Source organism: Oncorhynchus keta, unplaced genomic scaffold (genome assembly GCF_023373465.1).
Source record: "Oncorhynchus keta strain PuntledgeMale-10-30-2019 unplaced genomic scaffold, Oket_V2 Un_scaffold_6048_pilon_pilon, whole genome shotgun sequence".
Taxonomy (NCBI): domain Eukaryota; kingdom Metazoa; phylum Chordata; class Actinopteri; order Salmoniformes; family Salmonidae; genus Oncorhynchus; species Oncorhynchus keta.
In genome coordinates this window covers 606397-633740 of record NW_026290973.1, presented here as the reverse complement: position 1 = coordinate 633740, position 27344 = coordinate 606397, and the positions used below count along the sequence as shown (strand labels likewise).

At 46.0% G+C, this 27344-nt stretch overlaps 1 protein-coding gene and 1 long non-coding RNA gene across 2 annotated transcripts in view; one reads left to right on the top strand and one right to left on the bottom strand.

Annotated features, from left to right (window-relative positions):
* The window catches only part of bnip2 (BCL2 interacting protein 2), a 76889-nt gene that overhangs the window by 5188 nt on the left and 44357 nt on the right, over positions 1 to 27344 (bottom strand). Inside the window, exons 4-9 of the mRNA XM_052517203.1 lie at positions 14463 to 14657; positions 6053 to 6235; positions 5088 to 5190; positions 3936 to 4067; positions 683 to 769; positions 424 to 522 (exon numbers count right to left, since the gene is read on the bottom strand). Of these exons, the coding sequence (XP_052373163.1) occupies positions 424 to 522; positions 683 to 769; positions 3936 to 4067; positions 5088 to 5190; positions 6053 to 6235; positions 14463 to 14657 (799 nt within the window). The remainder of the gene's footprint in view (positions 1 to 423; positions 523 to 682; positions 770 to 3935; positions 4068 to 5087; positions 5191 to 6052; positions 6236 to 14462; positions 14658 to 27344) is intronic.
* On the top strand, positions 9225 to 10742 carry LOC127929240 (uncharacterized). Its single transcript, XR_008134026.1, has 3 exons — positions 9225 to 10123; positions 10284 to 10363; positions 10400 to 10742. It is a non-coding gene; the product is annotated as an uncharacterized LOC127929240 (long non-coding RNA).

Genomic DNA, 27344 nt, shown 5'->3' with positions numbered 1-27344 from the left:
AATCTGGTGTAGAGATATACTACATAGACCTACTCTTTAATGAAGTCTGGAATAGAGATATACCTACTCTTTAATGCAGTCTGGTATAGAGATAGACCTACTCTTTAATGCAATCTGGTGTAGAGATATACTACATAGACCTACTCTTTAATGAAGTCTGGAATAGAGATATACCTACTCTTTAATGCAGTCTGGTATAGAGATAGACCTAATCTTTAATGTAGTCTGGTATAGAGATATACCACAAAGACCTACTCTTTAATGCAGTCTGGTATAGAGATATACTACACAGAACTACTCTTTAATGCAGTCTGTTACAGAGAAACTACCCAGACGTACTCTTTAATGCAGTCTGGAATAGAGATATACTACACAGAACTACTCTTTAATGCAGTCTGTTACAGAGAAACTACCCAGACGTACTCTTTAATGCAGTCTGGAATAGAGACGTATTCCATAGGAACCAGTTCAGAAAGGTCTGTCAAGTTGAACACAAATTGGATCTTCTGGCTGAACTTTGAGCTGAAACAAGGAAAGCAGAAGACATTTAGGGAATGATCTGATAGGTCTTTATTTTCCAACATCTTAATTATGAAAACACACCCTTATGAAAGGTTATTACCTACCTTAGGAAGGGTTTGGTGACGGTTATGAAGAAGAGTTATAACACATGACCACCTACCTTATAAAGGGTTTGGTGAGGGCCAGGAGGGTGCGGATAAACCAGGAGGGGTGGACAATAATCAACGACTTCAAATTCTTCCTTAACCTGAAAGAGGAGAAAGGGCATGTCCTTAGTGAACAGCCAATGGTTCGGCAAAGGGCATACCCAGCTGCTTGGGCAATGGTCATCCCCAGCTGTTTAGGCAATGGTCATCCCCAGCTGTTTAGGCAATGGGCATCACCAGTTGTTTAGGCAATGGGCATCACCAGCTGTTTAGGCAATGGGCATCACCAGTTGTTTAGGCAATGGGCATCACCAGCTGTTTAGGCAATGGGCATCACCAGCTGTTTAGGCAATGGGCATCACCAGTTGTTTAGGCAATGGGCATCACCAGTTGTTTAGGCAATGGGCATCACCAGTTGCTTAGGTAATGGGCATCACCAGTTGTTTAGGCAATGGGCATCACCAGCTGTTTAGGCAATGGGCATCACCAGCTGTTTAGGCAATGGGCATCACCAGTTGTTTAGGCAATGGGCATCACCAGCTGTTTAGGCAATGGGCATCACCAGTTGTTTAGGCAATGGGCATCACCAGCTGTTTAGGCAATGGGCATCACCAGCTGTTTAGGCAATGGGCATCACCAGTTGCTTAGGTAATGGGCATCACCAGTTGTTTAGGCAATGGGCATGGTCTGAATGCCAAATCTTTGATAGGTGTAAGTAATATATTTTATTTCACCTTTATTTAACCAGGTAGGCCAGTTGAGAACAAGTTCTCATTTACAACTGTGACCTGGCCAAGATAAAACAAAGCAGTGTGACACAAACAAGAGTTACACAAACAAACATACAGTCAATAACACAATAGAAAAATCTATGTACAGAGTGTGCAAATGTAGAAGAGTAGGGAGATAAAGCAATAAATAGGCCACAGTGGTGAAAATAATTACAATTAAACACAGGAGTGATAGATGTGCAGAAGATGTACAAGTAGAGATACTGGGGTGCAAAAGAGCAAGAACCTAAATAACAATATGGGGATGAGGTAGTTGGGTGGGTTATTTACAGATTGGCTGATGTACAGGTACAGTGATCGGTAAGCTTCTTTGACAGCTGATGCTTAAAGTTAGAGAGGGAGATGTAAGTCTCCAGCTTCAGTGATTTTTGCAATTCGTTCCAGTCATTGGCAGCAGAGAACTGGAAGGAAAGGTGGTCAAAGGAAGTGTTGGCTTTGGGGATGACCATTGAAATATACCTGCTGGAGCACGTGCTACAGGTGGGTGTTGCTACGATGACCAGTGAGCTGAGATAAGGCGGTATCTTTAAGTAGCAGAGACTTGTAGATGACCTGGAGCCAGTGGGTTTGGCGACGAATATGTAGCGAGAGCCAGCCAACGAGAGCGTACAGGTCACAGTGTATACAGGTAATTCGTAGTATATGGGGCTTTGGTGATGAAACGGATGGCACTGTGATAGGCTGCATCCAGTTTGCTGAGTAGAGTGTTAAAGAGGATATTTTGTAAATGACATCGCAGAAGTCAAGGATTGGTAGGATAGTCAGTTTTACGAGAGTATGTTTGGCAGCATGAGTGAAGGAGGCTTTGTTGCGAAATAGGAAGCCCATTCTAGATTTCATTTTGGATTGGAGATGCTTAATTTGAGTCTGGAAGGAGAGTTTACAGTCTAACCAGACACCTAGGTATTTGTAGTTGTCCACATATTATTAGTCATTTAGGTCAACATTGGATCATTCAGAGATCCTCACTGAACTGCTGGAGAGAGTTTGCTGCACTGAAAGTAAAGGGGCTGAATAATTTTGCATTATTCAGTTTTTGATTTGTTAAAAAAGTTTGAAATATCCAATAAATGTCGTTCCACTTCATGATTGTGTCCCACTTGTTGTTGATTCTTCACATAAAATACAGTTTTATATCTTTATGTTTGAAGCCAGAAATGTGGCAAAAGGTCGCAAAGTTCAAGGGGGCTGAATACTTTCGCAAGGCACTGTATATATCTATATCTATATCTGTTTATTATACCTCAGCAGCACAATATTGTATAGAGCTTTGGCAAAGTGGGTGGGGTTATATCCTTGGCGATGTTCTGTTATAATCTCCACCCGGCACAGCCAGAAGAGGACTGGCCACCCCACATAGCCTGGTTCCTCTCTATTTTTTCCTACCCACCGTGCTTCTACACCTGCATTGCTTGCTGTTTGGGGTTTTAGGCTGGGTTTCTGTACAGCACTTTGAGATATCAGCTGATGTACGAAGGGCTATATAAATAAATTCGATTTGATTTTGATTTGGTCTACTGGGTAACTGGTCTACTGGGTAACAGGTCTACTGGGTACCAGAGTAACAGGTCTACTGGGTAACAGGGTAACAGGTCTACTGGGTACCAGGTCTACTGGGTAACTGGTCTACTGGGTAACAGGGTAACAGGTCTACTGGGTACCAGAGTAACAGGTCTACTGGGTAACAGGTCTACTGGGTAACTGGTCTACTGGGTAGCAGAGTAACAGGTCTACTGGGTAACTGGTCTACTGGGTACCAGAGTAACAGGTCTACTGGGTAACTGGTCTACTGGGTAACTGGTCTACTGGGTAACTGGTCTACTGGGTAACTGGTCTACTGGGTAACAGGTCTACTGGGTAACAGGTCTACTGGGTAACTGGTCTACTGGGTAACTGGTCTACTGGGTAACTGGTCTACTGGGTAACTGGTCTACAGGGTAACTGGTCTACAGGGTAACTGGTCTACTGGGTAACTGGTCTACTGGGTAACTGGTCTACTGGGTAACTGGTCTACTGTGTACCAGAGTAACAGGTCTACTGGGTAACAGGTCTACTGGGTAACAGGTCTACTGGGTAACAGGGTAACTGGGTAACTGGTCTACTGGAGAACTGGTCTACTGGGTAACTGGTCTACTGGGTACCAGAGTAACAGGTCTACTGGGCACCAGAGTAACAGGTCTACTGGGTAACAGGTCTACTGGGTAACAGGTCTACTGGGTAACTGGTCTACTGGGTACCAGAGTAACAGGTCTACTGGGTACCAGGTCTACTGGCTGGGTAACAGGTCTACTGGGTAACAGGTCTTCTGGGTAACTGGTCTTCTGGGTAACAGGTCTTCTGGGTAACAGGTCTACTGGGTAACAGGTCTACTGGGTAACAGAGTAACTGGTCTACTGCGCAACAGGTCTACTGGGTACCATGGTAACAAAATAACTGTGCTTCTGGGTTCCAGAGTAACTGGGCTACTATGTCTCACCTGCGGTCGATCTGCTGATAGCACTTCCTGAGCCAGCCCACACTGGGCATCTTCTTCCTGGACGTGGCGCCGTTCAGATACACTATCATATAGTTCTCTGCTACCAAGAGCTCCAAAGTGCCGATCACATACCTGATAACACACAACAACAACAACAGAGAGGGCTGAGGGTTAGGTTACAGAGAGGGGTGCTGAGTTGGTAGAGCATGGCGCTTGTAACGCCAGGGTAGTGGGTTTGATTCCCGGGACCACCCATACGTAGAATGTATGCACACATGACTGTAAGTCGCTTTGGATAAAAGCGTCTGCTAAATGGCATATATTATTATTATTATTATTATTACATAGCTAAGTCTGATAATAGCCAGCCGGTGGTCACTGCCTGCATAGTGCTGCATAGCTAAGTCTGATAATAGCCAGCCGGTGGTCACTGCCTGCATAGTGCTGCATAGCTAAGTCTGATAATAGCCAGCCGGTGGTCACTGCCTTCATAGTGCTGCATAGCTAAGTCTGATAATAGCCAGCCGGTGGTCACTGCCTGCATAGTGCTGCATAGCTAAGCCTAATAATAGCCAGCCGGTGGTCACTGCCTGCATAGCTAAGTCTGATAATAGCCAGCCGGTGGTCACTGCCTTCATCGTCAGTGCTGCATAGCTAAGTCTGATAATAGCCAGCCGGTGGTCACTGCCTTCATAGTGCTGCATAGCTAAGTCTGATAATAGCCAGCCGGTGGTCACTGCCTGCATAGTGCTGCATAGCTAAGTCTGATAATAGCCAGCCGGTGGTCACTGCCTTCATAGTGCTGCATAGCTAAGTCTGATAATAGCCAGCCGGTGGTCACTGCCTTCATAGTGCTGCATAGCTAAGTCTGATAATAGCCAGCCGGTGGTCACTGCCTTCATAGTGCTGCATAGCTAAGTCTGATAATAGCCAGCCGGTGGTCACTGCCTGCATAGTGCTGCATAGCTAAGTCTGATAATAGCCAGCCGGTGGTCACTGCCTAAAATATAAAAATACCAGGTTACTCAGGAGAAAAGTGATTTATTCTCGGGATTGAACATTTGTAAAATAGTGGGAAAATATTAAATATATTTTTAGCATTGGTGTCCAAAAACCAGGGTTTGCACCAGTGTTTACACCAGTAGGACTCACTTGAAGAGGTTGTCCATGATGTAGCGGTAGTTGGGTTGGTTGCTCTCAGGCATGTAACACACGGCAAACACTATGATGGCATTCAGGCCATCTCCATAGTAACCTGGAACACATCACAGAGGTTCAAACACGCCACAACACAACCTGCTCTGCATGGGGCATTGTTACTGTAAAAATGTTTTTTTTTTTTACATTATTGGTCCAATACCCTCTTGTAGGGCTAGGGTTTTGTGTTAGGGTCTGGGGTCAGGGGTTACCTCCGTGGTTAATAACCCTCTTGTAGGACTAGGGTTATATGTTAGGGTCTGGGGTCAGGGGTTACCTCTGTGGTTGATGACCCTCTTGTAGGACTAGGGTTATGTGTTAGGGTCTGGGGTCAGGGGTTACCTCCGTGGTTGATGACCCTCTTGTAGGACTAGGGTTATGTGTTAGGGTCTGGGGTCAGGGGTTACCTCTGTGGTTGATGACCCTCTTGTAGTACTAGGGTTATGTGTTAGGGTCTGGGGTCAGGGGTTACCTCTGTGGTTGATGACCCTCTTGTAGTACTAGGGTTATATGTTAGGGTCTGGGGTCAGGGGTTACCTCCGTGGTTGATGACCCTCTTGTAGGACTAGGGTTAAGTGTTAGGGTCTGGGGTCAGGGGTTACCTCCGTGGTTGATAACCCTCTTGTAGTACTAGGGTTATATGTTAGGGTCTGGGGTCAGGGGTTACCTCCGTGGTTGATGACCCTCTTGTAGGACTAGGGTTATGTGTTAGGGTCTGGGGTTACCTCCGTGGTTGATGACCCTCTTGTAGGACTAGGGTTAAGTGTTAGGGTCTGGGGTCAGGGGTTACCTCTGTGGTTGATGACCCTCTTGTAGGACTAGGGTTATGTGTTAGGGTCTGGGGTCAGGGGTTACCTCTGTGGTTGATGACCCTCTTGTAGGACTAGGGTTATGTGTTAGGGTCTGGCGTCAGGGGTTACCTCCGTGGTTGATGACCCTCTTGTAGGGTTCTATTGCCTTCATGTCGACTTTGTGTTCCTGGTCTCCTATACGGAACACTCTCCAACGCCGCCCCTCCTCCCGCTCCTCGGAGGCCGAGTACACCTGGACCGACTCCACCCCCTTCTGCAGAACCTCAGTGGTCTTGGGCTTCGGCAGGTCATCTGAGAAGAGGTTCTTTTTTTTACTATTTTTCCTACCTTCCCTTTATCCAATAACACTCCATTTCTATTTGAAATGCTTCGTATTGTGGGGAATTATGACATGCTGAGTTCACCAAATAACCATTTAAATATAATATATGCCCCTGATCAACAGTAATGGCCAATCAGACGAACGATTTCAGACAGTGATCATACGAATGGTACATCAAACATGCAACAATCAAGACGGAGGAATAGTATGGAGGATTTGGTCTTCACATTGTGGACAGACAATGACATGGCATTGGCGCTCAACACTCAATAAACACCTCACTACAGAATAGTCTGCCTTTTATTTAAGTCTAAGCCCTGTCTAAAGCGGGGCTATATGAAACGTAAAAAATTATAGAAATTTCCCCTTACCCTATTAGCCCATACAAACACATTGAATAACAGATTCACTATATGGAACAACATAGTCCACCATAAAAATTCTAAAGGAAGTTTGTTCTGAAGTGTCTGTCCTATATCCGAGTGATACAAGATCAGGAAACATTCATGTTTTTACGTGCATTTAACACCTTACTTTTGTCACTAGTGTCTCCATATATACTTCCATAAATGATTTTGACTGGTACCAGAGGACCTTCAGTCGAGTCTTGTGAGACCTGAGGGGCGTCCTACAGCAAAACATGTACGCGTTCAAAAGCGTCTCACCTTTCCACAGAAGGGTCATAGTGGTTTTTTGTAGGCCAAATCGTTCGGCCGCTACAGACCGATTTGGTGAGAAGACCCATTTTGGGGGATGTCACATGGTCTGACAAACACAGATCTAGCTCCGTCACCGCAAATGCAGACGTGTTACATATGTGGATAGAGATGCATCCAATGCAAAACAAATCACTTGCTTAAACTGACTGATTTGAACGGGATTAGATTTATGCAGGCATCTACCTTAGGGGGTTAAACATCCGTCCTAGTACCAGGATGCAACAGCATTCCAAAACGGCACCTGTTTTCCCTTTAATATGTAACATCATAGAAACATAGCTAAATAAGAACATGCTTGTACATGACCAATAATGTACACAAAAATGACTCAAAACAGAAGAAATATCCCTTGATTTGTTCACAGTAAAACAGAAGAAATATCCCTTGATTTGTTCACATAGTTGATGCAAAGAAGCAAAAGTATATTTGGTTGATTGACCAGGCAGTATGTCCATGAGACCTTACCACACTTGTTGTTGACCTGGGAACTGTTGTCAAGACAACAAGGGTAACAGTCCTTCCAGATGACAGAGGCCGGCAGCAGAGCGGAAACACAGAAACAACACAACACCATTTAAATCTGAACCATTTAACTACAGTTCACTGGCCCCATACAACTGTCAGGGTTAGGTTCAACCATTTAAATCTGAACCATTTAACTACAGTTCACTGGCCCCATACAACTGTCAGGGTTAGGTTCAACCATTTAAATCTTATTGGACTTAACTGGCCTCAGAACTATTCGACCAGGCTTAGTGGAGTCAGCTCCTAGGACAGACCAGTGTCTGTGATGTAGCCAGGCAGTTAGCTGGATAGGTTGATGTACCCAGGCAGTTAGCTGGATAGGTTGATGTACCCAGGCAGTTAGCTGGATAGGTTTACAGTGGGGAGAACAAGTATTTGATACACTGCCAATTTTGCAGGTTTTCCGACTTACAAAACATGTAGAGGGCTGTAATTTTTTTAAATCATAGGTACACTTCCACTGTGAGAGACAGAATCTAAAACAAAAATCCAGAAAATCACATTTTATGATTTTTAAATAATTATTTTGCATTTTATTGCATGACATAAGTATTTGATACATCAGAAAAGCAGAACTTAATATTTGGTACAGAAACCTTTGTTTGCAATTACAGAGATCATACGTTTCCTTTAGTTCTTGACCAGGTTTGCAAACACTGCAAATTAATTACTTAAAAATCATACAATGAGACTTTCTGGATTTTTTAGATTCCGTCTCTCACAGTGGAAGTGTACCTATGATAAAAATTACAGACCTCTACATGTTTTGTAAGTAGGAAAACCTGCAAACCTGCAGTGTATCAAATACTTATTTTCCCAACTGTATGTACCCAGAGAATAAGTTGGATAGTTTTTTTTAACATGGCAGTTAGCGGGAGGGCCTTTTTCAACTCTAATGGCTAGGGTTGGATCCTCTGGGGTCCTAAAGCTGAGGGAGAACTTCACTGAGACTCACACACTACTACTATTTTCCCAGGTTAGGACATACAAAGTTGATTCACTGTTTAACAGATTTATTTACTTTTAATTGAGGCGAGCAATTTATTTTTTAAGCATTGTAAAAATAAATAAAAAGTGGACCCCTTGTAAAAATTGTAAATATGAATTTATTCTTAACTTAAATAAAGGTAATAATCATTATCATGCTGAAACATGAGGTGATGGAGGTGGATGAATGGCACGACAATGGACCTCAGGGTCACCACGGTATCTCTGTTCATTCAAATTGCCATCGTTAAAATGCAATTGTGTTAGTTGTCCGTAGCTTATGCCTGCCCATACCATAACCCCACAGCCACCATGGGGGTACTCTGTTCAAATCGTTGACATCAGCAAGCCTACACAACGCCATCTGCCCGGTAGAGTTGAGAGAACAGTTGGGTGGCTGGAGTCTAACCATTTTTAGGGCCATCCTCTGACACAGCCTGGTATAGAGGTCCTGGATGGCAGGAAGCTTGGCCCCAGTGATGTACTGGGCCGTACGCACTACCCTCTGAAGCACCTTCTGGTCGGATGCCGAGCAGTTGCCATACCAGGCAGCCAGTCAAGATGCTCATGATGGTGCAGCTGTAGAACTTTGAGGATCTGAGGGTCCATACCAAATCTTTTCAGCATCCTGGGGGGGGAAGAGGAGTTGTCGTGCCCTCTTCACAACTGTGTTAGTCTGCTTGGACCATGGTAGATCCTTAGTGATGTGGACACAGAGGAACTTGAAGCTCTCGACCCGCTCCATTACAGCCTCGTCAATGTGAAAGGGAGCGTGTTTGGCCCTCCATTTCCTGTAGTCCACAATCATCTCCTTTTGTCTTGCTCACGTTGAGGGAGAGGTTGTTGTTATGGCACCACACAGCCAGGTCTCTGACCTCCTCCCTATAGGCTGTCTCATCGTCATCATCGGTGGTCAGGCCCACCACCGTCGTGTCGTCTGCAAACTTAATGATGGTGTTGGGAGTCATGTGCGGCCAGGGAGTACAAGAAGGGACTGAGCACCCCCCCCTGTCCACCTGGGGGGCTTGTCTACCCTGTCCACCTGGGGGGCTTGTCTACCCTGTCCACCTGGGGGGCTTGTCTGCCCTGCTGCTTGGCCAAGGAAACCTATTTCATGAAGCTCCCAACGAGCAGTTCTTGTGCTGAAGTTGATTCCAGAGGCAGTTTGGAACTCGGTAGAGAGTGTTACAACCGAGGACAGACGATTTTAACGCGCTACATACTTCAGCACTCCCGAGCAACTACAGTTGACCGGGGAAGCTCTAACAGGGCAGAAATTTGACGAACTTTTTGAAAAGGTAGCATCCTACGACAGTGCCACGTTGAAAGTCTATGTGCTCTTCAGTAAGACCATTCTCCTGACAATGTTTGTCTATGGAGATTGAATGGCTGTATCCTCAACTTCATACACCTGTCAGCAATGGGGATGGCTGAAATGACCAAATCCATTAATCTGAAGGTGTGTCCACATACTTTTGTATATATAGTGTACTTTGAACAAGGTTTCACTATCAATTCATCGAAAATGTGAAAAGGCAATCTGCATAAAGGCATAAAGGGCATTTTGAAACAAGGGATGAGCTTTCCTTTAATCTACATGTGTATAAGTGAAGCTTTTAGAGAGAGGTTTAGTGTTTTTATGTATAAGTGAAGCTTTTAGAGAGAGGTTTAGTGCTTTTATGGATAAGTGAAGCTTTTAGAGAGAGGTTTAGTGCTTTTATGGATAAGTGAAGCTTTTAGAGAGAGGTTTAGTGCTTTTATGTATAAGTGAAGCTTTTAGAGAGAGGTTTAGTGCTTTTATGTATAAGTGAAGCTTTTAGAGAGAGGTTTAGTGCTTTTATGGATAAGTGAAGCTTTTAGAGAGAGGTTTAGTGCTTTTATGGATAAGAAGCTTTTAGAGAGGTTTAGTGCTTTTATATATAAGTGAAGCTTTTAGAGAGAGGTTTAGTGCTTTTATGTATAAGTGAATCTTTTAGAGAGAGGTTTAGTGCTTTTATGTATAAGTGAAGCTTTTAGAGAGAGGTTTAGTGCTTTTATGTATAAGTGAAGCTTTTAGAGAGAGGTTTAGTGCTTTTAGGCAGTAAGTGAGTAAACCGATATGCAGTAGGCAGTAAGTGGGTAAACTGATATGCAGTAAGTGGGGAAACCGATAGGCAGTAAGTGGGTAAACCGATAGGCAGTAAGTGGGTAAACCGATATGCCTAAGGGGTTAATCGGTGTAATTGTTCTATAAATAAACCGGTATTTACCTCTCTGTGGTTGCAGGATGTCTATTTTTACTAGCTCATTTATATATATATTTTGCAGTGGTTTACTTAAGTAAAAAATACTTTAAACTACTACTTAAGTAGTGTTTTGGGGTGTGTGTACTTTACTATTTATAGTTTTGACTACATTCCTAAGGAAATGATGTACTTTTTACTCCATACATGTTACCTGACACCCAAAAGTACGATACATTTTGAATGCTTAGCAGGACAGGAAAATGGACTGATTCACGCACTTATCAAGGCAACACACGGTCAACCCTTCTGCTTGGCGGACTCACTAAACACAAAGGCATCTTTTGTCAATGATGTCTGAGTGTTGGAGTGTGCCCCTGGCTATCCATCCATTTTAAAAACAAGAAAAATCTGCTTTACTTTTGATACTTAAGTATATTTTAGCAAATTACATTTACTTTTGATAAAGTATACTTAGAACCGAATACTTTTAGACTTACTCAAGTAGTATTTTACTGGGTGACTTTCTATTAAAAAAGGTATGTTTCTCTGGTCTGATTAAACCAAGACTGAACTCTTTGGCCTGAATGCCAAGTGTCACATGGTGGTGGCAGCCTCATGCTGTGGGGATGTTTCTCAGCGGCAGGGACTGGGAGACTAGTCAGGATTGAGGGAAAGATGAAGAGAGCAAAGTTCAGAAAGATCCTTGATGAAAACTGTCTCCAGAGCACTCAGGATCTCTGGGGTGGGGCGAAGGTTCACCTTCCAACAGAACAACAACACGAAGCACACAGCCAAGACAACGCAGGAATGTCTTCAGGACAAGTCCCTGAATGTCCTTGAGTGGCCCAGCCAGAGCCTGGACTTGAAACCGATCGGACATCTCTGGAGACCTGAAAATAACTGTGCAGCAACGCTCCCCATCCAACCTGACAGAGCTTGAGATGATCTGCAAGGAAGTATGGGAGAAACTCCCCAAATACAGGTGTGCTAAGCTTGTAGCCAAAGAAGACTTGAGGCTGTAATCACTGCCAAAGGTGCTTCAACAAAAGTACCGAGTAAAGGGTCTTGATACTTATGTAAATGTAATAAAATGCATTTATTTATATATATATATATATATATATATATATATATATATATATATATATATATATATGGTAGTGTGTGCAGATTGATGATATATATTTTTTATAAAAATACATTTTAGAATAATACTAACTTTCCGACTGCAGGGTAATGTCTACTTCACAGTCAGCCCATTTTATAGGTAAACTGCAGGGTAATGTCTACTTCACAGTCAGCCCATTTTATAGGTAAACTGCAGGGTAATGTCTACTTCACAGTCAGCCCATTTTATAGGTAAACTGCAGGGTAATGTCTACTTCACAGTCAGCCCATTTTATAGGTAAACTGCAGGGTAATGTCTACTTCACAGTCAGCCCATTTTATAGGTAAACTGCAGGGTAATGTCTACTTCACAGTCAGCCCATTTTATAGGTAAACTGCAGGGTAATGTCTACTTCACAGTCAGCCCATTTTATAGGTAAACTGCAGGGTAATGTCTACTTCACAGTCAGCCCATTTTATAGGTAAACTGCAGGGTAATGTCTACTTCACAGTCAGCCCATTTTATAGGTAAACTGCAGGGTAATGTCTACTTCACAGTCAGCCCATTTTATAGGTAAACTGCAGGGTAATGTCTACTTCACAGTCAGCCCATTTTATAGGTAAACTGGTAATGTCTACTTCACAGTCAGCCCATTTTATAGGTAAACTGCAGGGTAATGTCTACTGCAGGGTAATGTCTACAGTCAGCCCATTTTATAGGTAAACTGCAGGGTAATGTCTACTTCACAGTCAGCCCATTTTATAGGTAAACTGCAGGGTAATGTCTACTTCACAGTCAGCCCATTTTATAGGTAAACTGCAGGGTAATGTCTACTTCACAGTCAGCCCATTTTATAGGTAAACTGCAGGGTAATGTCTACTTCACAGTCAGCCCATTTTATAGGTAAACTGCAGGGTAATGTCTACTTCACAGTCAGCCCATTTTATAGGTAAACTGCAGGGTAATGTCTACTTCACAGTCAGCCCATTTTATAGGTAAACTGCAGGGTAATGTCTACTTCACAGTCAGCCCATTTTATAGGTAAACTGCAGGGTAATGTCTACTTCACAGTCAGCCCATTTTATAGGTAAACTGCAGGGTAATGTCTACTTCACAGTCAGCCCATTTTATAGGTAAACTGTAATGTCAAAGATCCAATACGTAATACGGTAAATGTATCTTAATTAGGTTTTAGTCCAGAGAGACCAGAAAACTAGATCTTAAATGAGACATTGCAGGGATCTAGCTTGGGGACTTAACATAACACGAGTCATCGGCATACATGTACACCTTTCTATAAGCCAAAATAACAGAGGGGAGAGGGGCGCAGTTGTCAAGGTTACCGCGCACCGACCTCTATAGCGCCGCCTTCTCCTTCTTCGAGTGTCGGGGATTTGGGCCTGGTCCGGGATAATCAATATGTGACCAGTTTCATGAAACTAGGTGTATGACGTGGGTCACTACTTCATACGAGAGACATTTGAATGTCTTTAAAAAAAAATCTAAATGCATTTTTTTTTTTGCAGAAATTCTCAAACGTGAACTTTCATGTGCCTTAATAACAAACTTGTATGTCATCAGTAAATATGAATAGAATTGTTCAATTACGAGCCTTGTTGGTATAGCCACAGAAAAAGTCAGCTACCTTGCTGCTAGCCATGAATGGCTGAGATAATGAGTGGGCTGGGCATGCCGAGAGATGAGTTCGGATTGGTCTGCCATGTGGCACGCTTCTGTCTATTTGAGCTGGTTAGTATGTGTAGTATGTCTAACATAGCTTTTTTTATATATAAACATTTTAAAAAGCTATATATTGTTTAGAAGAACTACACTTTCTGGAGAACCGAGTTTGGAAATCTGTGGAATTAGAGTATGATGAGAAAACACGAGGATCTGGATTACATCTTCAAACTAAGGGCAACCATGGCTTACGTGACAGGGAGAAGTGTCCAACCATGATGTATATGGGTAAGATGGTCTAGCTAGCTACATTTTCAGATATTACACAATTCTAATTTTGACAAAGTTGTTTCCTTTCCAAGTTAAAGTGTGCTGTTAGCTAGCTAGCTAACGTTAGTTGGCTGGCTCGCTAGCTAACGTTACGTGTATGATCTTATTATTCGTATCTCAGAGGCATTTGCTTGGCTAGTTAAAGCCTGATGTTAGCTAGCTACATTGAACCTGATTGGTTATGCAAGTAACCATTTCGGGTACGTTCGTAATTCAGCCATGTACTCCGATTTCAGAGCACTCGTCTGAGTGTGCCAGAGTGCAGAATAACTGATACATTTACGAATGCTGAAACCCATTAAATATGGCCAGTGTCAGTAAACGTCGGCAACAAAAGCGTTATTAAAATGTTGCCAGCAGCACACAAACGTCCTGGATAACATGAAAACAGCCTAACCAGCTCTGCTAGGGCAGGTAAAATGGTCAGAGTGGGGTGTTCTCCCATTTGAGTCTAGCTATCTAGCCAATTAGCTTGGGTGCTTGACTGCTGTTGGGTGGTCAGCACGTTCGGATCACCCCTACACAAAAAGGCCAGGGTTGGGTGGCACCATACATTAACATTATTAACATTATTTTACAAGTACCTAATGTTATACAAGTACATCATGTTACAGGTCCATACCTTCCCATTCAAACTCATTACTGTTGTCAGATGGTGTGTCTATATCATCCAGGTCTAGCTCTGTACTCTCCTCCTCCAGCTCATCAGACAGCAGAGATCCTTCACTCCGATCCAGAGTCAGGCTGATGTCTGGGGCAGCCAGCTTCTTCTTAGTCTTCTTACCACCACTCAGAGCAGAATAGCCCCCTGCAGAAGCTGGGAGAGGAGAGAGAAGTTAGATAGAGGCTAGCCAAGATACCTTACCCCTCAGAAGCTAGAAAAAAGATATACACATTACACATAGCCTGCAGAAGCTGGGGAAAATAAACTCAGCAAAAAAAAGAAACGTCCCCTTTTCAGGACCCTGTCTTTCAAAGAATTCACAAATCTTCATTCTAAAGGGTTTAACACTGTTTCCCATGCTTGTTCAGTTAACCATAAACAATTAATAAACATGCACCTGTGGAACGGTCGTTAAGACAATAACAGCTTACAGACGGCCTTCCTATTGACACACACAAAAAAAGATGCCCAGGATCCCTGCTCTTCTGCGTGAACGTGCCTTAGGCATGCTGCAAGGAGGCATGAGGACTGCAGATGTGGCCAGGGCAATAAACTGCAATGTCAATACTGTGAGATGCCTAAGACAGCGCTACAGGGAGACAGGACGGACAGCAGATCGTCCTTGCAGCGACAGACCACATGTAACAACACCTGCACAGGATCAGTACATCCGAACATCACACCTGCGGGACAGGTACAGGATGGCAACAACACCTGCCTGAGTTACACCAAGAACGCACTATCCCTCCATCAGTGCTCCGACTGTCCTCAATAGGCTGAGAGAGGCTGGACTGAGGGCTGGTAGACCTGTTGTAAGGCAGGTCCTCAATAGGCTGGGAGAGGCTGGACTGAGGGCTGGTAGGCCTGTTGTAAGGCAGGTCCTCAATAGGCTGAGAGAAGCTGGACTGAGGGCTGGTAGACCTGTTGTAAGGCAGGTCCTCAATAGGCTGAGAGAGGCTGGACTGAGGGCTTGTAGGCCTGTTGTAAGGCAGGTCCTCAATAGGCTGAGAGAGGCTGGACTGAAGGCTTGTAGGCCTGTTGTAAGGCAGGTCCTCAATAGGCTGAGAGAGGCTGGACTGAAGGCTTGTAGGCCTGTTGTAAGGCAGGTCCTCACCAGACATCACCGGCAACAACGTTGCCTATGGGCACAAATCCACCGTCACTGACGAGTTGCGGTTTTGTCTCACCAGGGTTGATGGTCGGATTCGTGTTTATCGTCAAAGGAATGAGCGTTACACAGAGGCCTGTACTCCGGAGCAGGATCGATTTGGAGGTGGAGGATCCGTGGTGGTGGTGTGTCACAGCATCATCGGACTGCGCTTGTTGTCATTGCAAACAATCTCAACGCTATATATTACAAAAAAGACATCCTCCTCCCTCATGTGGTACACTTCCTGCAGGCTCATACTGACATCACCCTCCAGCTTGACAATGCTACCAGCCATACAGCTCGTTCTGTGTATGATTTCCTGCAAGGTGGGAATGTCAGTGTTCTGCCATGGCCAGCGAAGAGCCCGGATCTCAATCCCATTGAGCACATCTGACACCTGTTTGGATCGGAGGGTGAGGGCTAGGGCCATTTCCGCCAGAAATGTCTGGAACTTTCAGGTGCCTTGGTAGAAGAGTGGGGTAACATCTCACAGCAAGAACTGGAAAATCTGGTGCAGTCCATGAGGAGATGCACTGCAGTACTTAATGCAGCTGGTGGCCACACCAGATACTGACTGTTACTTTTGATTTTGACCCCCCCCCCTTTGTTCAGGGACACCTCATTCCATTTCTGTTAGTCACATGTCTGTGGAACTTGTTCAGTTTATGTCTCAGTTGTTGAATCTTGCTATGTTCATGTAAATATTTACACATGTTAAGTTTGCTGAAAACAAACACCTTCCAGTGACATTTATTTTTTTGTTTATTTCCTGTTTAAATTTAGTTCATATTGGTCTTTTTAACTCTGCATTGTTGTGAACGGGCTCATAAGTAGCATTCCACGTAAAGGTCTACACCTAATATTTGATTCAATGTATTATTTGATTACATAGCCTGCAGTAGCTGGAGATAAAATATACAATACATGACAATACATGTATGTGGACAGCTGCTGGTCAAACATCTCATTCCAAAATCATGGGCATCAATATGGAGTCTGTGCCCCCTTTGCTGCTATAACAGCCTCCACTCTTCTGGGAAGGCTTTCCACTAGATGTAGGAACATTGCTGCTATAACAGCCTCCACTCTTCTGGGAAGGCTTTCCACTAGATGTTGGAACATTGCTGCTATAACAGCCTCCACTCACACTGAGTTGTTGGGCCTGCCTTGCAGTCAGCTTTCCAATTTATTCCGAAGGTGTTCGATGGGGTTGAGGTCAGGGCTCTGTGCAGGCCAGTCAAGTTATTCCACACCAATCTCAACAAAAACATTTCTTCACATTTACAAACAGTCCATTTATATTTTCCAGCGGGGATATATATCTGGGTGAGTTTTTTCCCCCTCGCCTGAGTAGCCTCGTTTCACTGCCAAAAATACAATGAAACCATCTAGTGTTCAGTGAAATAACAACACAATGCCAAATACAGGAAGCCTAGTCAAATAATTAACATCCAATCACATTAACCATTACTCTATCGCAGGAATTCCACTAACGGCCTGCATGTAGCCAAACGTAGCTGCTGCTCATTCCATTTGTCTAAAATTGATAAATGGTTAAAAATAAGTAAGGCCCGCGTCCATCGAGACACATACCAGCTCTACTGGTACTACTGCTACTACCAGCAGTACGACACCTGCACCTATTGATGACATGTTGTTCTGCTTCCACGAGCACATCCAATGCTACCATCAGTAAATCTACATTTGTTGTTAGCCCAGCTGGCATGGACACTGACAGTTGTGAATCTGATGCAGCCGAAGAGCTACTGCCCCCCTTACCCAGGAAAGCCCCAAGCTACTGGCCCCTTACCCAGGAAAGCACCAAGCTACTGTCCCCTTACCTGGGAAAACACCAAGCTACTGCCCCCTTACCCGGGAAAGCACCAAGCTACTGGCCCCTTACCTGGGAAAACACCAAGCTACTGCCCCTTACCCAGGAAAACACCAAGCTACTGGCCCCTTACCTGGGAAAACACCCTACTGGCCCCTTACCTGGGAAAACACCAAGCCTGGCCCCTTACCCAAAACACCAAGCTACTGGCCCCTACTGTCCCCTTACCTGGGAAAACACCAAGCTACTGGCCCCTTACCCAGGAAAGCACCAAGCTACTGGCCCCTTACCTGGGAAAACGGGAAAAAACACCAAGCTACTGTCCCCTTGGCCCCTTACCTGGGAAAGCACCAAGCTACTGGCCCCTTACCTGGGAAAGCACCAAGCTACTGGCCCCTTACCTGGGAAAGCACCAAGCTACTGGCCCCTTACCCAGGAAAACACCAAGCTACTGTCCCCTTACCTGGGAAAGCACCAAGCTACTGTCCCCTTACCTGGGAAAGCACCAAGCTACTGGCCCCTTACCTGGGAAAACACCAAGCTACTGCCCCCTTACCCAGGAAAACACCAAGCTACTGCCCCCTTACCCAGGAAAACACCAAGCTACTGCCCCCTTACCTGGGAAAGCACCAAGCTACTGTCCCCTTACCTGGGAAAGCACCAAGCTACTGGCCCCTTACCTGGGAAAGCACCAAGCTACTGGCCCCTTACCTGGGAAAACACCAAGCTCCTGCCCCCTTACCTGGGAAAGCACCAAGCTACTGGCCAGGAAAACACCAAGCTACTGGCCCCTTACCTGGGAAAGCACCAAGCTACTGGCCCCTTACCTGGGAAAACACCAAGCTGGCCCCTTACTCCAGGAAAACACCAAGCTACTGGCCCCTTACCTGGGAAAACACCAAGCTACTGGCCCCTTACCTGGGAAAACACCAAGCTACTGGCCCCTTACCCAGGAAAACACCAAGCTACTGGCCCCTTACCCAGGAAAACACCAAACTGGCAGGAAAACACCAAGCTACTGGCCCCTTACCTGGGAAAGCACCAAGCTACTGGCCCCTTACCTGGGCACCAAGCTACTGGCCCCTTACCTGGGAAAACACCAAGCTACTGACCCCTTACCCGGGAAAACACCAAGCTACTGACCCCTTACCCAGGAAAACACCAAGCTACTGTCCCCTTACCCGGGAAAACACCAAGCTACTGTCCTCTTACCCAGGAAAACACCAAGCTACTGTCCCCTTACCCGGGAAAACACCAAGCTACTGTCCCCTTACCTGGGAAAGCACCAAGCTACTGACCCCTTACCCGGGAAAACACCAAGCTACTGCCCCCTTACCCGGGAAAACACCAAGCTACTGGCCCCTTACCCGGGAAAGCACCAAGCTACTGGCCCCTTACCCGGGAAAACACCAAGCTACTGGCCCCTTACCCAGGAAAGCCCCGAACAACAGACAGGGACGTTGGACCATCGAAGAGGCACAAATATGATGAGAACTACATTGATTTGGGGTTCACTTAGATTGGGAGTAGTGCCTTTCCTCAGCCAGAGCGTTTTATATGTGCAAAAGTACTCTCACAACTCTTGAGCTGACATTTAAAAACCCAATGGCAATTCGAAAATAAACCACAGGAGTTTTTTTAGCAATAATTAAGACGACTTTCGAGTAGTAAGACATGTATAAAACGCAATCCCCATACTATTGTGGAGGACTTAATTCTTCCTGCTGCCGAGAATATGGCAGGGGAAAAGGTCCAAAAAACTATACAAACACTGTTCCACAACGCATCAGTGACATGGCAGGAGATGTTTTGAAACAATTAATGCTTTGCATACAAGCCAGTGAATTGGCAGGCCTGGCACAGCTCCTGGTATATGTCCGTTACGTTTATGGGGGGGTCAGTTAAGGAAGACATCCTCTTCTGCAAACCACAACAACAGGAGAGGATATTTTTTTACAGCTTTGTGACATCAAATGGACATTGGTGGTCAAGATGTGTTGGTATCTGTACTGATGGGGCAAAAGCCATGACAGGGAGACATAGTGGAGTGGTAACGTGTGCGCAAGCAGTTGCTCTCAACGCTAGTTGGGTACACTGCAGCATCCACCGAGAGGCTCTTGCTGCCAAGGGAATGCCTGACAGCTTGAAAGACGTTTTGGATACTACAATGAAAATGGTTAACTTTGTTAAAGCAAGGCCCCTGAACACTGGACTCTTGTGTATTTTCTGCACTATGCACTGATATGGGCAGGGACCATGTAACGCTTTTACAACATACAGAAGTGCGCTGGTTATCAAGGGGCAAAGTATTGACACGTATTTTGGAATTGAGAGACGAGCTTAAAGTTCTCTTTACTGACCATCATTTTCACTTGTCTGAGCGCTTGATGATGACGAGTTTCTCACTGGACTGGCCTATCTGGGCGATGTTTTCTCTTGCCTGAATGATCTGAATCTAGGATTACAGGGACTCTCCTCAACTATATTCAATGTGTAGGACAAAATTGAGGCTATGATTTAGAAGCTGGAGCTCGTTGTCTGCATTAACAAGGACAACACACAGGTCTTTCCAACAGTGTATGGTTTTTGTGTGCAAATGAACTCAAGCTTACAGACATGTCAAATGTGATACAGCGAAGCACCTGAGCGAGTTGGGTGCGCAATTACGCAGGTACTTTCCCAAAACGGATGACACAACAACTGGATTCGTTATCCCTTTCCTGCCCTGCCTCCAGTACACTTACCGATATCTGAACAAGAGAGCCTCATCAAAATTGAAAACAAGTGGTTCTGTGAAAATGTAATTTAAATCAGAAGCCACTGCCAGATTTCTGGATTGGGCTGCGCTCAGAGTATCCTGCCTTGGCAGATCGTGCTGCTAAAACACTGATGCCCTTTGCAACCACATACCTATGTGAGAGTGGATTCTCGGCCCTCACTAGCATGAACACTAAATACAGGCACAGACTGTGTGTGGGAAATGATTTAAGACTGAGACTCTCTTCAATACAACCCAACATTGCAGAGTTATGTGCATCCTTTCAAGCACACCCTTCTCATTAACCTGAGGTGAGTTATTCACCATTTTCTATGAACAAATAGGGTTTTATATTTAAGATGGTTAAATAAAAAGCTAAATTATTGATTATATTATTATTTGTGAAATGGTCCTATAAGAGCTCTTTGTCACTTCTCACGAGCCGGGTTGTGACGACAACTCACTCATTCTAATGTTTAATAAATGTATTGTATAGTGTGTGTGGCAGGCTTACAATGACGGCAAAAAACAACATTTGAGAGTGTGCTGACCCTGGTGCTAGAGAGGGTACAGCTGACCCTGGTGCTAGAGGGGGTACAGCTGACCCTGGTGCTAGAGGGGGTACAGCTGACCCTGGTGCTAGAGGGGGTACAGCTGACCCTGGTGCTACAGCTGAGGGGGTACAGCTGACCCTGGTGCGAGAGGGGTACAGCTGACCCTGGTGCTAGAGGGGTACAGCTGACCCTGGTGCTAGAGGGGTACAGCTGACCCTGGTGCTAGAGGGGGTACAGCTGACCCTGGTGCTAGAGGGGGTACAGCTGACCCTGGTGCTAGAGGGGGTACAGCTGACCCTGGTGCTAGAGGGGTACAGCTGACCCTGGTGCTAGAGGGGGTACAGCTGACCCTGGTGCTAGAGGGGGTACAGCTGACCCTGGTGCTAGAGGGGGTACAGCTGACCCTGGTGCTAGAGGGGGTACAGCTGACCCTGGTGCTAGAGGGGGTACAGCTGACCCTGGTGCTAGAGGGGTACATGCAGCTGGACCCTGTTTGAAGGGGTACAGCTGACCCTGGGACTATAAAAGCTGACCCTGTTTGGAAACCACTGCTCTCCGGACTAGAACAGTTCTTGTGCTGATGTTGCTTCCACAGGAAGTTTGGAAGCTGACCCTGGTAGTGAGCTGACCCTGGTGCAACCGAGGGGTACAGCTGAGGTGCTTAATTGGTGAAGGGTCACAGCTGACCCTGGTGCTAAAACAAAACAGGGGGTACAGCTGACCTGGTGCTACACATAGCCTGTAGAAAATACAGCTGACCCTGGTGCCTAGAGGGGGTACAGCTGACCCTGGTGCTACACATTACATAGCCTGACCCATGGTGTAGAAAATATATACACATGACCCCTGTGGAAAATATATACACATTACAGCCTGAGAGCTGGAGATGAAGAGGGGCAGTTTGATATAGGCCTGACCACATACATTAGCTTGAAGAGGCTGGGAGATGACCCTAACCTAGAGATGTGGCAGTCCATAACCTAGAGATGTGGCAGTACATAACCTGATGTGGCAGTTAACCTGAGATGTGGGAGCACATAACCTGAGATGGGGCAGCACATTCTTGAGATGGGGCAGCACATAACCTAGGATGGGGCAGTCCATAACCTAGAGATGGGGCAGCACATAACCTAGAGATGTGGCAGTCCATAACCTAGAGATGTGGCAGTCCATAACCTAGAGATGGGGCAGTCATAACCTAGAGATGTGGCAGCACATAACCTAGAGATGTGGCAGCACATAACCTAGAGATGTGGCAGCACATAACCTAGAGATGGGGCAGTCCATAACCTAGAGATGGGGCAGCCCATAACCTAGAGATGTGGCAGCCCATAACCTAGAGATGTGGCAGTCCATAACCTAGAGATGGGGCAGCACATAACCTGAGATGCGGCAGTCCATAACCTAGAGATGCGGCAGTCCATAACCTAGAGATGCGGCAGTCCATAACCTAGAGATGGGGCAGCACATAACCTAGAGATGGGGCAGTCCATAACCTAGAGATGTGGCAGTCCATAACCTAGAGATGTGGCAGCACATAACCTAAAGATGTGGCAGCACATAACCTAGAGAGGCAGTCCATAATCTTGAGATGTGGCAGTCCATAACCTAGAGATGTGGCAGCACATAACCTAGAGAGGCAGTCCATAACCTAGAGATGTGGCAGTCCATAACCTAGAGATGGGGCAGTCCATAACCTAGAGATGTGGCAGTCCATAACCTAGAGATGGGGCAGTACATAACCTAGAGATGTGGCAGTCCATAACCTAGAGATGTGGCAGTCCATAACCTAGAGATGTGGCAGTCCATAACCTAGAGATGTGGCAGTCCATAACCTAGAGAGGCAGTCCATAACCTAGAGATGTGGCAGTCCATAACCTAGAGATGTGGCAGTCCATAACCTAGAGATGTGGCAGTCCATAACCTAGAGATGTGGCAGCCCATAACCTAGAGATGTGGCAGCACATAACCTAGAGATGTGGCAGCACATAACCTAGAGATGTGGCAGCACATAACCTAGAGATGTGGCAGCACATAACCTAGAGATGTGGCAGCACATAACCTAGAGAGGCAGTCCATAACCTAGAGATGTGGCAGTCCATAACCTAGAGATGTGGCAGCCCATAACCTAGAGATGTGGCAGTCCATAACCTAGAGATGTGGCAGCCCATAACCTAGAGATGTGGCAGCCATAACCTAGAGATGTGGCAGCACATAACCTAGAGATGTGGCAGCACATAACCTAGAGATGTGGCAGCACATAACCTAGAGATGTGGCAGCACATAACCTAGAGATGCGGCAGTCCATAACCTAGAGATGTGGCAGTCCATAACCTAGAGATGCGGCAGCACATAACCTAGAGATGCGGCAGCCATAACCTAGAGATGTGGCAGCCATAACCTAGAGATGCGGCAGCACATAACCTAGAGATGCGGCAGCACATAACCTAGAGATGTGGCAGTCCATAACCTAGAGATGTGGCAGCACATAACCTAGAGATGCGGCAGCACATAACCTAGAGATGTGGCAGCACATAACCTAGAGATGTGGCAGTCCATAACCTAGAGAGGCAGTCCATAACCTAGAGAGGCAGTCCATAACCTAGAGAGGTGGTAGTCCATAACCTAGAGAGGTGGCAGTCCATAACCTAGAGAGGTGGCAGTCCATAACCTAGAGATGTGGCAGCCCATAACCTAGAGATGTGGCAGTCCATAACCTAGAGATGTGGCAGTCCATAACCTAGAGATGTGGCAGCACATAACCTAAAGATGTGGCAGCACATAACCTAGAGAGGCAGTCCATAATCTTGAGATGTGGCAGTCCATAACCTAGAGATGTGGCAGCCCATAACCTAGAGATGTGGCAGCACATAACCTAGAGATGTGGCAGCACATAACCTAGAGATGTGGCAGCACATAACCTAGAGATGTGGCAGCACATAACCTAGAGATGTGGCAGCACATAACCTAGAGATGTGGCAGCACATAACCTAGAGATGTGGCAGTCCATAACCTAGAGATGTGGCAGCACATAACCTAGAGATGTGGCAGTCCATAACCTAGAGATGTGGCAGTCCATAACCTAGAGATGTGGCAGTCCATAACCTAGAGATGTGGCAGTCCATAACCTAGAGATGTGGCAGTCCATAACCTAGAGATGTGGCAGCACATAACCTAGAGATGTGGCAGCACATAACCTAGAGATGTGGCAGTCCATAACCTAGAGATGTGGCAGCACATAACCTAGAGATGTGGCAGCACATAACCTAGAGATGTGGCAGTACATAACCTAGAGATGTGGCAGTCCATAACCTAGAGATGTGGCAGTCCATAACCTAGAGATGGGGCAGTCCATAACCTAGAGATGTGGCAGCCATAACCTAGAGATGTGGCAGCACATAACCTAGAGATGTGGCAGCCATAACCTAGAGATGTGGCAGCCCATAACCTAGAGATGGGGCAGTCCATAACCTAGAGATGGGGCAGTCCATAACCTAGAGATGTGGCAGTCCATAACCTAGAGATGTGGCAGCCCATAACCTAGAGATGTGGCAGCACATAACCTAGAGATGTGGCAGCACCATAACCTAGAGATGTGGCAGCACATAACCTAGAGATGTGGCAGCACATAACCTAGAGATGTGGCAGCACATAACCTAGAGATGTGGCAGTCCATAACCTAGAGATGTGGCAGCACATAACCTAGAGATGGGCAGCACATAACCTAGAGATGTAACCTAGAGATGGGCAGTCCATAACCTAGAGATGTGGCAGCCATAACCTAGAGATGTGGCAGTCCATAACCTAGAGATGTGGCAGCACATAACCTAGAGATGTGGCAGCCATAACCTAGAGATGTGGCAGTCCATAACCTAGAGATGGGGCAGCACATAACCTAGAGATGCGGCAGTCCATAACCTAGAGATGGGCAGCACATAACCTAGAGATGGGGCAGCACATAACCTAGAGATGTGGCAGCACATAACCTAGAGATGTGGCAGCCCATAACCTAGAGATGTGGCAGTCCATAACCTAGAGATGGGGCAGCACATAACCTAGAGATGTGGCAGCACATAACCTAGAGATGTGGCAGTCCATAACCTAGAGATGTGGCAGCACATAACCTAGAGATGTGGCAGCACATAACCTAGAGATGTGGCAGCCATAACCTAGAGATGGGGCAGTAACATAACCTAGAGATGTGGCAGCCATAACCTAGAGATGGGGCAGTCCATAACCTAGAGATGGGGCAGTCCATAACCTAGAGATGTGGCAGTCCATAACCTAGAGATGCGGCAGTCCATAACCTAGAGATGTGGCAGTCCATAACCTAGAGATGGCAGTCCATAACCTAGAGATGGGGCAGCATAACCTAGAGATGTGGCAGCCATAACCTAGAGATGTGGCAGCACATAACCTAGAGATGTGGCAGTCCATAACCTAGAGAGGCAGTCCATAACCTAGAGATGGGGCAGCACATAACCTAGAGAGGCAGTCCATAACCTAGAGAGGCAGTCCATAACCTAGAGAGGCAGTCCATAACCTAGAGATGTGGCAGTCCATAACCTAGAGATGTGGCAGTCCATAACCTAGAGATGTGGCAGTCCATAACCCAGAGATGTGGCAGTCCATAACCTAGAGATGGGGCAGCCCATAACCTAGAGATGTGGCAGCCCATAACCTAGAGATGTGGCAGCACATAACCTAGAGATGTGGCAGCACATAACCTAGAGATGGGGCAGCCCATAACCTAGAGATGTGGCAGTCCATAACCTAGAGATGTGGCAGTCCATAACCTAGAGATGTGGCAGCACATAACCTAGAGATGTGGCAGCACATAACCTAGAGATGTGGCAGTCCATAACCTAGAGATGTGGCAGCACATAACCTAGAGATGTGGCAGTCCATAACCTAGAGATGCGGCAGTCCATAACCTAGAGATGGGCAGCCATAACCTAGAGATGGGGCAGCACATAACCTAGAGATGTGGCAGCACATAACCTAGAGATGTGGCAGCCCATAACCTAGAGATGTGGCAGTCCATAACCTAGAGATGGGGCAGCACATAACCTAGAGATGTGGCAGCACATAACCTAGAGATGCGGCAGTCCATAACCTAGAGATGTGGCAGCACATAACCTAGAGATGTGGCAGCACATAACCTAGAGATGTGGCAGCACATAACCTAGAGATGTGGCAGTCCATAACCTAGAGATGTGGCAGCCATAACCTAGAGATGGGGCAGTCCATAACCTAGAGATGGGGCAGTCCATAACCTAGAGATGGGGCAGCCATAACCTAGAGATGTGGCAGTCCATAACCTAGAGATGTGGCAGCACATAACCTAGAGATGTGGCAGTCCATAACCTAGAGATGGGCAGCACATAACCTAGAGATGTGGCAGTCCATAACCTAGAGATGGGGCAGCACATAACCTAGAGATGTGGCAGTCCATAACCTAGAGATGGGCAGTCCATAACCTAGAGATGTGGCAGTCCATAACCTAGAGATGGGGCAGCACATAACCTAGAGATGTGGCAGTCCATAACCTAGAGATGTGGCAGTCCATAACCTAGAGATGTGGCAGCACATAACCTAGAGATGTGGCAGTCCATAACCTAGAGATGTGGCAGTCCATAACCTAGAGATGTGGCAGCACATAACCTAGAGATGTGGCAGCACATAACCTAGAGATGCAGTCCATAACCTAGAGATGTGGCAGCCATAACCTAGAGATGTGGCAGTCCATAACCTAGAGATGTGGCAGCACATAACCTAGAGATGTGGCAGTCCATAACCTAGAGATGTGGCAGCACATAACCTAGAGATGTGGCAGTCCATAACCTAGAGATGTGGCAGCCATAACCTAGAGATGTGGCAGTCCATAACCTAGAGATGCGGCAGCACATAACCTAGAGATGTGGCAGCCCATAACCTAGAGATGTGGCAGCACATAACCTAGAGATGTGGCAGCACATAACCTAGAGATGTGGCAGCACATAACCTAGAGATGTGGCAGCCATAACCTAGAGATGTGGCAGCACATAACCTAGAGATGTGGCAGCACATAACCTAGAGATGTGGCAGTCCATAACCTAGAGATGTGGCAGCACATAACCTAGAGATGTGGCAGTCCATAACCTAGAGATGTGGCAGCCCATAACCTAGAGATGTGGCAGCACATAACCTAGAGATGTGGCAGTCCATAACCTAGAGATGTGGCAGTCCATAACCTAGAGATGGGGCAGTCCATAACCTAGAGATGCGGCAGCCATAACCTAGAGATGTGGCAGCCATAACCTAGAGATGTGGCAGTCCATAACCTAGAGATGTGGCAGCCATAACCTAGAGATGCGGCAGCACATAACCTAGAGATGGGGCAGTCCATAACCTAGAGATGGGGCAGCCATAACCTAGAGATGCGGCAGCACATAACCTAGAGATGTGGCAGCACATAACCTAGAGATGTGGCAGCAGATGTGGCAGTCCATAACCTAGAGATGTGGCAGCCTAGAGATGGGGCAGCACATAACCTAGAGATGCGGCA